General features: G+C 47.9%; 1 protein-coding gene across 3 annotated transcripts in view; it reads right to left on the bottom strand.

Annotated features, from left to right (window-relative positions):
* The window catches only part of CACNA1E (calcium voltage-gated channel subunit alpha1 E), a 303,256-nt gene that overhangs the window by 77,389 nt on the left and 212,391 nt on the right, over positions 1–13,476 (bottom strand). For all 3 annotated transcript variants that reach the window (XM_068538402.1, XM_068538403.1, XM_068538404.1), the window contains exons 8-14: positions 9,697–9,812; positions 5,166–5,219; positions 4,424–4,513; positions 3,266–3,475; positions 2,372–2,484; positions 624–736; positions 130–261 (exon numbers count right to left, since the gene is read on the bottom strand). In XM_068538402.1, coding sequence (XP_068394503.1) covers positions 130–261; positions 624–736; positions 2,372–2,484; positions 3,266–3,475; positions 4,424–4,513; positions 5,166–5,219; positions 9,697–9,812 — 828 coding nt within the window. The remainder of the gene's footprint in view (positions 1–129; positions 262–623; positions 737–2,371; positions 2,485–3,265; positions 3,476–4,423; positions 4,514–5,165; positions 5,220–9,696; positions 9,813–13,476) is intronic.

The following is a 13,476-nucleotide window of genomic DNA, read 5'->3' as shown; positions in this document are numbered from 1 at the left end:
GGTTGATTTGAGCCACAGACACAAACAAACGAGATAGTTAACATGGCAATCAAATTAGTGACCCCAGCGCTCACAGGTTGAAGTCTAGGTTTTGAGGCTCCTTTGGATGCAAAGTTCATTGGTGCTTACCTGCCTCCAAACAGCTGCATTCCTAGGAGAGCAAAGACAACGATGAAGAGGAAGAGAAGGAAGAGCAAACTGATGATTGACTTCATGGAACTCATCAAGGAGACCACCAAATTCCGTAGGGATGCCCAATACCTACAAAAACCCAGACAGCATTACAGCTGTGAACACTAAATACCAAATTATCTCCATGCACAGCTGGGCATCTGCCTGGTGGTCTATGAGATAAGCAGCATCTGCGTACTTGTAGGAAGGAGAGATGACAGCAATAATGTGGCTCCCCTTGGGAATGTGGTACAGGATACGGCATCATGGGCATTTTTCTGGTTTAATCTTCGGAGAAGAAGAAGGAACTGAAGACTGGAGTGGGGAGTGGAGTCGGAAAGGGGATCATGTGGTAAGGGCATGTGGGGATGGAAGGAAATAAATATAATGAGGCAGAGAGAAGCATCCACTCTCGAAGGTGGTTGGGAAGAGTCTAGATTCTGATCACTTACTTGGTTATTTTAAATATTCTTAGAAGCCGGAGAGCTCGCAAGACACTGATTCCAAAAGATGTACCAGGTCTGAAGATCGCCCAGACCACTTCAAAGATGCTGCCCACTGTGACCTAAAGAGCCAAACCCAGCCACGGTGAGAAGAGGAAAAGGAAGAGGAGGTGAACGAGGAGGAGGAGAGAGGAGCAATCTTGTATTCCGCAACCAACAGTGCTCACTGGGCCATTTTGAAATTCAGACTCTCCCCTCCCCCACCCAGCCCACCTGCAACAGGACCACCTATTTGTGAAGGCTGCCAAGGAAAAACAAGACTCTACCACCTCTCTCCCCACTGCTCCCCACTCCCCTTGCTAAATTTCCTCCTTCATACTATAGATTGCTTTACTGACTGCTGTTCTGTCCTTTGTGAAAACTGCAGCAGTCATTCACCACTTCTGCACACATCTGACAGCCATACTGTTCTTATAACACCTTGAACAGACAAAAGAGTGGTCCTCAAATGAGAAAACAAGTTTAAATTAATACAGGTTGCATTCCAATATAAAAACCTCTGAGAAGATCCACGTTCTCTCATTGTCCTAGAATTCAGCGCTAACAAGAATGTTTCAGTCACCTGTACATGAAATATCTTTCAGTCGCTCAGGACCCCATACCCCAACGTGATGGTACTACTTGGTGGCATAGAATCTGACTGCTATAGAAACAGCAATGTCAAATTAACCATCCAATTTGTTTTATGCTTTAATTATATGTTGATTGAAAGTCTACTATATTCCACACACTGCACTAGGAGAAAGAACAAAAATTAATTCTCACAGCAATGCTGAAAAGTATGTACATAAGGGAGCTAAGGTGAAAATGGCCTTTCACTAGTTATTATGCCTGAAAATTGCCTGTACCCAGAAGCATATGTTCCAAGTTAAAATGCAGATTGGCAAGGGCTCAGAGTCGTTAGCACCTAACTGGAGATTTGGCAGAAAAAGAAGTAGGTTTGGCAGAAAGAGAGGTGGTTCAGGAACCCAAAGTTTTGCAACCTACTTCTGCTGCTAACTGGCTGTGTGAACTTGCACACGAGGTCTCCTATTTACTCATGTGTAAACGGGCAGCCTAATTCCCAACACCTAACATCGTGGACGTCGGACCCCTGCAAGCAGTGGAGGACAAAAATGTATGTGAAAGCACCTTGAAGACTGTTAGTAACGCACACATTTATATACCAATATTATTTAGGAAAGTGGACACTGGGTGAAGTAGTCTATGTGGGGACTTGATAATATACGAGCGTGTATGTGCATATGTGTATGAATGTTTAAGGGTATGCCCAGATAAATTTCCCAATTTTAAACTGAACTCAAAAAAATAAATATATAAGTTTCTCATTTTTGATTGAACCACCTTCTGGAATCAAGTCTTTTGTCCTTCTCCTCGAGGCTTCCCCCAAGATAATAAGTGGTTCAAAACGTTGGCTATGGGTAGCTTTGTAAAATTTACTGAAGTGTTTACTCTATGGTATGTGTGCTACCATTCAGTAAAAACATTATAAATAAAAGAGCATTTAAAAAACCCAAACAAACCCTAGTACAGCAAGGATTCACTCACTCCTGACCTCCCTTTTGCTAATCCTATCTATTCCCCTTTTATAAATTCTGATTTCAGTGCTTCACGCCGAGCCCCGGAGCAAGCTGCTTATCGCAAACCATGGCATAGCAACACCTGGCAGAAGGATGGGCGGGCTCCAGAGCACTTACCCCAAAATCAAAGCAGTTGAACGAAGAGTGAAAATAAAGGCGAGGCCCCATGCCGTACATCTTCAGGGACATTTCCAGGAGGAAGAGTCCCAGAAACAAAAATTCTGCATAGTCTGAAAGCATTAAAGGCAGAAGCGTTGGTTCCATGGACGGCACGGGCTTCTGTCCTCCCCGGCCCAATCCCCCCACCTACAGAGGAACCCTCAACAGCAGCAGGACCTACACAAGCGGGACTTTCAGTGACCATGCCAGCTCAGTGCCAGGCAGAACCTAATGATGTCTGAAAACGCTCAGACCCAGAATGAGTCCCAGGCACACTCCACAGGTCAGCTTTGCTCTCTTGACAGGTGGCTTTGTCACTGCCCTTTAAATGGTAGATGGCTCTCAGGAGAGAGAGAAAGGGCTTAAGCATGACTTTGATGAAAGAGCTGGATTCGCTCTCCACACTCCCGGCAGTGACAGCCTCTGGGAGCCTCACTCGCACCCAGGGGGCAGCCTTACCCAGAGCTGACCTATACGTTTCCTTTCTGGTCTATTGAAGGTATCCATTTCCCTAGGAACTTCTTCCCTAGGACTTTGGTGACCAAGACTCCCTACCTCACTGAGCCTACTTAAGGCACTAAGCTGGCCTTAGACTACCCAAGGGGTAACACCATCTTGTTGACTCATCAGCAAAGATTTGTTGCTCTGATTCAATAATGAATGACATCTAGGAATGGTCATGTGATAACCCCGACCCCTTGAGGACAGCTCTGGCCTCGGTCACAATGTGGTGGAGAGGCAGAACTCTGGGTGGGCAGGACCACTGCCAGGCCCACGTGACACCTTGCTCTCTTGATATTCACACCCCAATCGAGCTGCTGCCGTGAAAGCCAGTAGTCACCATTCACTTACAGAGGAGGTGGGTGAGCCACTGGGGCTGGTTGTGATGGACGATGGCCACACAGGCGGTGTTGAGAGCCACAAGGCTCAGCACAATCCAGTAAAACACCTGGGATTTAACCATGTGGCGGATAGAGATACGCAGAAGCCGCTCCTTGTGCCGGAAATAGGAGGCCCCGTCCACCTTTGTGCTCTTGATGCTGGCCCGGGCGAGGGGTGTGCCTAAGTGGGGAAAAGTAAGGAGGAAGAATGAGGCTGCAAAAGAGATCACCCTCCATGGCAAGCAGGTATTCGCAGGGCAAGGTGGGCAGCTTTGGTCCCAGGGCTAGGGTACTGCCACGCGTCATGAGCTAAGAGTTTCCACAGCACAGCAGGGAACCCTGCTTTTCCTCTGGGCACCCTCAGTCCTAGGAAACGGAAAGATTCCCCAGGCAGGACACCAGGCATCCAGCCGGTATCTTGAATCCTAACAGGATCGTGTTTATGTCTGTAACAGATTGGGCTTCTCTCTGGCTTTTCTTTTTAAATATGCTTCAGGCACTGGAATCATCCTGCCGCATTTGTGATTTTTCTGCCACTGGAAGCCTAAAGCAGCGATGAGCTCTGTACGCCTCTTCTGCTTTTGAGGATGAAGTCAGACCCTTCCCTTTTATCTGGGGAGGAAAACATCTGCCATCAGCCAGAATCCCTAAGGGAACCTGAGATTGAACACCAGTCGTGTTAAAGGGTTGTCAGTAGGAATTTGTTTAAGTATCACATGGAAGCAGGCGATGGAAGTAGGTAGATGCTACTATGATTACGCAAATGATTGCAGGTTCTCAAATGGGTGTCCTCAGGATCCTCTGAACAATTTCCCAAAGTGGGTTCTCATTATCACATCCAGGAGAGATAGGATATATATGCCGATGGGATACATCTGCCACACTTGAAGAATCTGGGTTGGATTCTTGGCCCTAAGCCCCATGTTTCACATAAACAGTATCCCCTGGTCCATCTTTTTCTGTAAGTCATTGTCAACTAGATTAGACTCCAACGCCTTTTCCTAATTACATCCCAAAGTTCTGGATTCTTTGGCCTCCCTTCCTCCTGGTGGTGTTTCTCCAAAGACAGGATGTTCCCTTTCAGAGGAGGTTCAGACCAGTGAAAGGCGATCTGACGGCCTCCACTCACCCACAGAGGAGATGTCGACACAGCGCTCGTCGCTGGAGTCCCGCGTCATGGCCTCCGTCCGGCTCCTTTTGATGGTTGCCCTTCGGAGCACTACACCAGGAAAGGCGGAGGCCAGGGAGAGGACACAAGAACAACCGGATCAGTCTGGTCAGAACTGAGGACTGTGGGCAAGAGGCCCCTCTGACACAGGCGCCTGCCTTTAAATACCCGAGCCGGGGTTAGTGAAGTCACAGATGTCTACGGAAACATGGCTCCCATGCTCAGCAGCACCTCTGACACACGAGGCTCTTGAATCCCATGGGACAAGGCTCCCGAATCCTTGCTAGAGCTTATCTAAATGCAGTAGGTAACAGGCACTCCGTATCTATTTGTTCTGGTTCTTCACAAACAAATGTCACTTCCTGCCAATGAAAGTGGTCCCAAGATGATCCCCACAAATTGTCAAAGAAGATCCCTTTCTGTGCCATTGGTGGTATGATGGCTTTTTCATTGCCCGTATCAATCACACGCCCTGGAACAAAGCAACTCTTGGATTTCATTTTCATCACTTTAAAAAGCATTTAAATCCATGACTCAATTCCCTTCGTTTTAAAGCATGAGGGATTTTATGACAGAGAGACTTGCGTTTCAAATCCCAGAGCACCCCTCTTTTATTTCTTTCTCTTCTTTTGATCAAGAGAGATTGCCTCTGCAGAAGAGGGGGCAAATGCGAAAGGAATGAGGCCTTGGAGCACTTCCTTACCTTCTAAGGCTGACGTTCCAGCATTTTTATTTTCTTCAGCGAGCATGACTTCCTCTATATGGAAACAAATGGTTTAGTAAATTATCGGTAAATGCCAAATTACTTTGCAAAATGAAAATCCCTCAGGAACGGCTCTGGTTCCAGGGCAACAGAGAGAGAGAGCAAAGAGTTCAGAGCTGGTCGCAGGCATCAGCATCAGCAAGACATCAAGGGTCATGAAGGGAACACCCGAACGTCAGAACAGAAAGGAACGTCTTCAGTGAGGGGGTGTTGGGGGGTGAGGGGTAAGATTCAGCTCTGTCTCTGATACACTGTTTAGGAGAATAGCCCTGAGAGCGAAAGCTGATCTTTTTAACTAAAATCCCCTAAATTGATAAGAATGACAAATTTCCATTTCTGTTTTTTCTTTTACCCAGGTTCCTTAAACCTTTTCTAGCAGCAGGAGCTCCCTTAGTTTTGCTTGTCTCCAGCCCCTAGGTCATAACACCTACCCCTTCATTCTGAAGGTGAGACCATGTTTCGGGTTCTAGCCTACTTCTTTAAGGAAGGGGCAGAGGAAGACGCTCACGGCCACCTCAAAGAGAGGAGCAGGGCTTACGGGCTTGCTTCCTCTCCCCGCCACCACTTCCATCCTGCCTAGTTGAGCAGAGCTTGAGCTGAAGAGGCTTGGGACCATCATGAATTTGTCCCTGTGATATAATAAAATATAAATATTTTGTTTCTGTCCACCTTCCTGGCACAGAGCTTCCAAAACCCTTGGAATTTACTGTCTTTTGCACGCTAATGAGATGACTCACTGTGGGAGAGGCCTAGTTAGTATAAGGATGGGGGCTGGTCCCCCCAAAAAACCAACCACATGATTAGAAGGTTGTAACTTTCAGTCTCATCCCCCTCCCACCTCGCAGGAGGGGAGAGGGTCTTGAGACTATTCAATCACCAGTGGTCAATGATTTAATCAATCATGTCTACATAAAACCTCCATTAAAAACCCTACACGACGGGGCCTGGGTTACTTATGGGTTGGTGAGCACATCAGGGTAATGGGAGGGTTATGTGCCTGGAGAGGGCATGTAGGATCTGCATGCCCCCCAAACCCCACCCTCATACCTTACCCTGTGTATCCCTTCCATTTGGCTGTTACTGACTTGTATCCTTCATAATAAACTGGTGGTAGTTTTTGCTGAGTTCTGTAAGTCATTCTAACTAATTATCAAATCTGGAGCCCTCTGAAGTTTTAGTCAGCCAGGAAGAGGCGCAGGTCACCTGGGGACCCCACTGTGGCCGGTGTGTAAAGTAGAGGCAGGCTTGTGGGATCGAGCCTTTCACCTGTGGCGTCTGCACTAACTTCACGTCAGAATTGAATTGAATTGTTGGACGCCCCAACTGGTGTCAGGGAGTGGAAGGCCTGGTTGGCATTGGGACGATGTATTTGGTTGTTGGCATTTGGAAAACAACCACTTAGTCCCCTGGATGCCCCTCTTGGCCTCCCCGGGAGCAGCCTCTACTCCACAGTGGTGTCATCATTGGCAGGATACTATTTTCTGCTGAGACTTATTAGAACGTGCCTCACTGACATCCCTCCACACTTACCAACAAAACAGCCCTTCCGTCCCATGTCTGCTGGGATTCTGAGCCCAACTATTGGGAGTGGCGTGGATGAGTTCTGATCCCCGCCCCTGTCTCAGCCACAGGCGAGGGAGCTGGAGGCCCCAGCAATCATTCCCTAAGATCCCAGCTGCTGGGGAAAAGCTTGCAGCAGGGTCTATGAAGCAATGCTTTAATTTAAGCACTTCTAACAAGTAAAAGGACAGGCATAAGGGGGTAAAGTTATTACCATAATTCCACCTGCATATAAAACTGAGAGTATATAATGTATTTCCCAGGGAGGGGAATATTTTGAGGCTCGGAGGGTACCATGCAGGATGGCCATTATAAAGTCATAACATTTAGCTTTCTTTTTTAAGTACAGTCCTCTGGCAAAACTAAGTTAACAGGTTAAATGTTATTGGTGGGATGCTCCTTGATGAGGACAAAGAGGGTTTTAAAGTCATTAATAGCACTTGCTTTTGGAGGGCATCCTTTTCAAATTAGGTACTTGTTAAAATACCTCATAGCAACATGAATGACCTCAGCCAGAGAGTCTTTTTCGCTCTGTGCAGTGTCGGGGCTTTGGGATCAGCAGATCTGAGGACCCCCAAGGCAAACGTAGGGTATAAGGTGCTGCTGAGTACCTCTGGGAAGCGCTCCAGGGCTCTGGATGGGCTGGAACGGCCCTCCCATCCCCCCCCCCCATGCCTTTTGCCAAGTTCGCTTTCGAACTTGAGCATGTCTTTCCAGGCAAATGTAACCCATATGTCTCTGAATCACTCACGCTCCACTTGTAAAGGGAAGGGCCAGGAAGCACAATTTGACGTCGCAGTGTGTCTTTTTTTCTCAGAAGGAGAAGATTGCTGGCTTTGCCAACTGGAAGAAAGTGGTGCCTTGGGATTCTGCATGCGATTGAAAAGCAGAGCCGCAAAGAGCGGCATCCGGGGCTGCCTGACCCTGAGCAGGGCCGTGGGAAGGGTAGGGAGGGTTGTCTTCCAGCTCTGCTGCCAGCCTGCTCGCTAGGGTGGTCTGTCAGATGGCTCCCCTGCCCAGGAAGCCAAGGGCAGTTGGGAACTTCAAGCTGCCGGCCTGGCCTGGAGGCAAATCTGCTGAGATACTGTTCCGGGAAGAGGGAGGGGAGATTCACATTCACCTCCACACAAGAGCCTCAGAGGAGAAAGGGCAAAATGGAAGTACAGTCACCACTCCCATGGCTCTTGCTTCCAGAAGCAGCAAAGGAATGCAGATAGTCCCAAATGAGAGGTGGCTTTTATCTGGGTTTGACATGGCACTTTCCATCACACGTGCCCTCTCACCCCTGAAATATAGTCAAAAGTTGACTCCTGAACTGAGAGAGCTTTTGTGTGCTGTGATCTGAATAAGAGTCATAGCATCATTCCAAAGCTTAGAGAAGAATAAGGGTCAGGCACCTAAGTATCCAATCCTATTCCAAATTTTTCCTGAGAGACCTCTTTGTTCTCTGCTTTCTACCAGGAATAGAGCAAAGATGCTGACTATCATGTGTATTTTTTTTTTTATTAAAAAAAATTTTACTCTTTTGCTCAGGAAGATATACAACACCAATGCAACGCAACCTTTAAAATAATAAGGAAATCAAATACATCCTTTTTACTGACAGATGGGGGGTGATCGATGCCCCTCATAAGCAGCAGAGCCACAGTCAAACTTGCCTCTGGGGGCTCTGTGGGTTAATGAAATCGGGATAAATCTGGACCTATCCTCAGGGCTGGGCAAGAATTTTTCCCGAGGCTGAGCCACCAGAGTGAGGAGCCGGCGACAGTGCAGGGAGCAGGGAAAGCCAGTTCTCACCATCATTATTAGCTGCCTCACTGCAGTAGCCTCAAAATCAGTCTCCCTGCTTCTGGCCTTGTCTTCCTACTGTCTGTTCTCAGTGCAGCAACCAAGTCTCCTTCAAAATCTCAAACAGAGCATGTCCCTTCTCTGCTCAAGACCCTCCTGTGGTTCTTGCCTTACTCATCGGAAAGCCCCAAACTTTACAATGGCCCGTAAAGGTCATACACAATCTACTGCCTCGGCTCCCACCACAGCTGCCCTCATCCTTACTCCTGACACCTTCCCCTGCTCACACCTCCTGCTATTCCTGGAGGGCTCCTGGCCCCTCCCACATTAGAGCCTGGGCACTGGGGTATTCTTCCCTCAGAGCTCCCCGTGGCTCACGCCCTCATCTCTTTCGAATCTCTCCTCACATGGGTCTACCCTGACCCTCTATTTAAGACTGCAACCTACCCTAAACCACTAACCCTACCTTGATCTGTTTTCACTGTACTTATCACCTTATCAAAAGTTATTATTTTGTTCATCGTTGCCTTCCCCAGCTACAGGGTAATGAGCTCCACAAGAGTAGAGCTCTGGGGGAATTCTCTGGCAGTCCAGTGGTTAGGACTCAGTGTTTTCACTGCCGGTGGTGGGGGGCCCGGGTTCAATCCCCGGTTGGGGAACTAAGATCCTGAAAGCCGCGTGGCATGGTCAAAAAAAAAAAAAAAAAAGAGTAGAGCTCTGGCTCATTGCTGTATCCTAAGTGCCTAGAACAGGACTTGGCACAAAGTAAGCTCTCGATAAATATTTGTGGAATGAACAGACTGTTATTATTAGTAGTAACAGTAGTAGTATAGAATGTCATCAGCCCAAACTCAGCTCTAGCATTGGGTTATGTTACCTTTTACTCAGTTCACCTTGCTAAAATGCCTGCCTCGTGAAAGGCGTTTGGCTGAAGACAGGGACAGACTCCAGATGGAGAAAAAGGGACCAGCGGGGAATCCAAAAAGCCAACAAGTCATCTCGAGCTTCTCTCTGCTCTGGTCTAGGCTGCCCCTTTGAATGGAAGTATTGGGAGTGGGAACTGGGGCAGGTCCCTGATGTCTGGGCAGCCCATCACCAACCTCCTCCGGCCCCCAGGCCTTACCTGCTTTGTCTATCCAGGCGCGGTACCCATTCAGCTCACGCTCGATCTGCTGCTGGCGCCGCAGTTTCATGAAAGCTCTCCGGTTCTCCACTCTCTCTCTCTCTTTGGCAAATTCCCTGTGGACAAGGCAGATAAGATTCACTAGGTTTGGGCAGCGCCATGACTAAAAGAAAGGGTGAAACAAGCAGGAGAGAGAGAGTGTTTGAACAGGCACTGCGTATACCCCATTTCCTTTGTCCCAGGCTGCAACGGGGATCTCCTTAAAATGTTGCACAGAAATGCACTTCTTTCAGCCTCCTGCAGGAAGCCTTCGCAGATCAGTTTCATTCCAGTCAGCACTAATGCTCTCTGCTTGCTCTATTTTGAAAGTTATTGACTTAGTAATGTGACCAGCTAGGTTCCAGAATGCTATGTTATGTCTCTCCGGCTACAACGGAAGCCCTTCACCCTCTGAGGGGCCCAGCTACCCTTTCTGCTCTTAATAACAACAGTGACTAATGTACATTGACTGATGATTAAGTGCCAGCCCATATGAAGTTTTTCATACCCATTAACTCATTTAATCCTCACAATCACCCTATGAAGTAAGCACTATTAAAATTCCTATTTAATAGATGGGGAAATCAAGGTTTAGGGGAGGGAATTAACTTGCTGGGACCTGAACTCTACCCATTATGCTGTGCTTCCTCTGGTGGTCTGTACCCTGTGGCGCTCGGTACGGGCTGCCACGGAAGACCACGACACTGAGGCCTAGAGAGGCTGAAATGCTGTTTGAAGATGGCTGGTCGAGATTAAACAAGAAAGGTAAGGACACAGGAAGGGCACGTGGCTCCAGCAGAAAGATAGTAGGAAGATGGGGTGGTGTGGAGGGGAAAATGAGACAGACGGAAAAAGCCAGCAGGAGGGTCAGAGATAAGACAGAGCCCACTAACAGGCACAGGGGACCAGAGCCACTCTGGCACAAGAGGATTAAAAAACAACAAAACAAAAATGAAAGCTCCATGGGAAAAAGAAGACGGAAGAGGAATGAGGGTTCCCTGGCAGAGAGGAAGATGATCAGCTTCAACGAGTGAGCAAGTGGGGATCAAGAAATATTCATTTGCTAACAGGCCCCTCCAGATACCACCTCTGCACCAATGCCCGTCTCATCACCAAACACCCTTCCAGCCAGGACACCCCTTGCTAGCGTAGTGCCTCCCAGCCGCGGCTCACGCACTCTCCTACTGCCCTGGAAGCTGTTCCACTTATTCAAGGTGTTCCCCGGCAATAAAGAGCAGCAGCCTGAAGATAAGAGAGTCTAGTACCCACTGCGGGTCCTGCCACCTACTCCCTCACGTCCAGGGAGGAGAAAATGAGCCAGGGGCTGAGGGCCGTGCCCCAGCCCCGGTGCAGGGAAAGGACAGGTGCCAGTCTACCGTGAGGCAGAGGGATACAGGTTTGGGTCTCGTACGGCCCCTCCTTCCAAGACAGAGCTGGATTCCTCAGGCACAGACACCTTACAATGGTCACAATCAGGCTAAGGGCATGGGGACAAGGCACACGGGCAGGAGAAATTCTCCTGGGCTTGGTTTCAAGCTCATTGGGTTCTCCTAAGGCTGCTGTGGGGTAAGGAAGAGTTGAGCAGGGCCAGCGAGAGTCAGGGTGACAGAACTTAAGCCCTGGGAAAACCTCCTTTTTTCGCCTGCCCTTCTGGATTTCAGCAATTAGAAAGTAACAAAGAGCTAGCTTGGTTCATGGCGTCACCATCTACCAAAGTTCTTACCTTTGGTTCTTTGTCTTCTTTCTATCCTTCTGGTCTGATCAATGCCATTGGTCTGTTGGTTCTATCTTCAGAATGGCATTTGGATCCACCCTCCCCCTTCATCCTTACTGCCTCTTGGTCCAGAACCTCACCCTTTCCTGCCTGGACAACTGCAATAGCACCTACTTGGTCTCTCAACCACCTGTCTCTCTTCCCTTCATTTCATCTATTTCACAGTTATTCCAGTTATCTTTCTAAAACGTGCCCTGGATTTTACCACTTCTAAACTGAAAATAATAACCACAGTGAGTGACATTTGTGGAGCACTTGCTAATTTCCAAGCACCTTCATCCATTTTGTGCATTTAATCTTTACAACCAAAATGAGAAGAAGGTAGAACATGTACTTTCAGCCTCGATTTAAAGTTAAACAACTTGCTCAGGTTCAGGTAAGAGATGGAGCCAGGTTTGGAACCCAGGCCTGTCTGCTCTAAGAGCCCAGGCTCCCCACATATCGGCCGGCCCAGTGGCATATTTATATGCTGCTTTCTTTATCTTTTCATATACATGTGCCTTCATTTTCCAACTACGCTCTAGGGAAATCCAAGAGGGTTTTGCAGGAGGCAACGTTTTGAGCAAGACATTGAACAAGGAGAATTTAAGCAAGCTATGAGCAGGGGAACACAATAATCTTTGAGCATCTGCATTATTACCAACATCTCCATTTTCCAGCTCAGAAAACTGAATCTCGGTGGTGGGATGAATTGGGAGGTTGGGATTGACATATACACACTAATATGTATAAAATAGATAACTAATAAGAACCTGCTGCATAAAAAATAAATAAAATAAAATTCAAAAATTAAAAAAAAAAAAAACAACCCAAAAACTGAATCTAAGGGGAGTTAAGTGGCCGGCCGCTAAGAGGAACCACGACCCTCAGATCTTCTAAATTCCTTCTTCTCCCTACTCTATCCTCCCCTCCTCCACAGTCTCCTCCACCAGCTGCTAAACACCTAACAGACTCTTCAAAGGCCTTCACAGCTGGATCTGAACCTTTCATTCAAACCTCACCTCCCATCAATCCGATCTATCTCTTGCCTACTTGTAGCCCACCACGGCCATGCTCGAAACACAGCGCACTTCCCACAGTTCCTGAAAAAGCAGTGAGGGATCTCAAGGTTTAATTCACACTGCCCAGAATCCCTTCTTACCTGCCTGAGTCTGTTAAAATCCTTCTTCAAGGCCAGGTTGAAATGTCACCTCTAATGTTTAGCTTTCCCCTCCCCATCTCCCTTGCCCCCAGTCTTCTGGCCTCCTTTCTACCTTCCCTCTATCTCTTCACAGCTCATGTTACAGCCAGACCTCTGTTATGATGAGTTGTACATGTGACTGTCTCTCTCCCTCTAAGTGACCTTTTTGAAAACATTTTGTCTTACTCAACTTTGCATCTTCCAGGACTAGACTAGGTCTGGCGTATAGTACTTATTCAATAGATTTTTTTATTAAAGATACCCAGGCTGACTTGAGGAGCACACTGATAGCTCTGACCCGATTCCCAAAGGCTTAAATGAAGGGGCACAGCATCTCTGCACTGACACAAATGGAGCCAGGTGAACTAGCGGGAATTTAGCAGTTGCCAGGTAACTCCTGGACACTGCCACCACTATTTTTCTTTGTTTGGCTCCACTAAAATCTCTGTAGCATTCGGCTATGAAGTATGCAGTGTGGCACCTCTATCTGACCCCCAGGATGACCGCGTGGCTCGATTTCCAGTGGGATAGCCCAAGACACTGCAGCCTAACCTCCCTGTATATTTGGAAGTTTCCTGGCTCCAGTCTCACCAGCTGGCTTCCCTGCTCTCCTCTGCCACTGCAGGCCCCCATTTCCTCCCACCCTCCCACCTGGCATCTTACAGGCCCAGAGCCCAACAAATCTGGCTTGGTCTTTTTAAGAAGCCTCTTGGCTAAAAGAAATAAAGAGAAGAGTATGCACCAACGGGGCTACTTCCTAAGCAGCTCCCGCATGTCAGTGGGGGGA

This window comes from Eschrichtius robustus, chromosome 3 (assembly GCF_028021215.1).
Source record: "Eschrichtius robustus isolate mEscRob2 chromosome 3, mEscRob2.pri, whole genome shotgun sequence".
NCBI classification, from domain to species: Eukaryota; Metazoa; Chordata; class Mammalia; order Artiodactyla; family Eschrichtiidae; genus Eschrichtius; species Eschrichtius robustus.
This window is presented reverse-complemented; position numbering and strand designations above follow the sequence as displayed.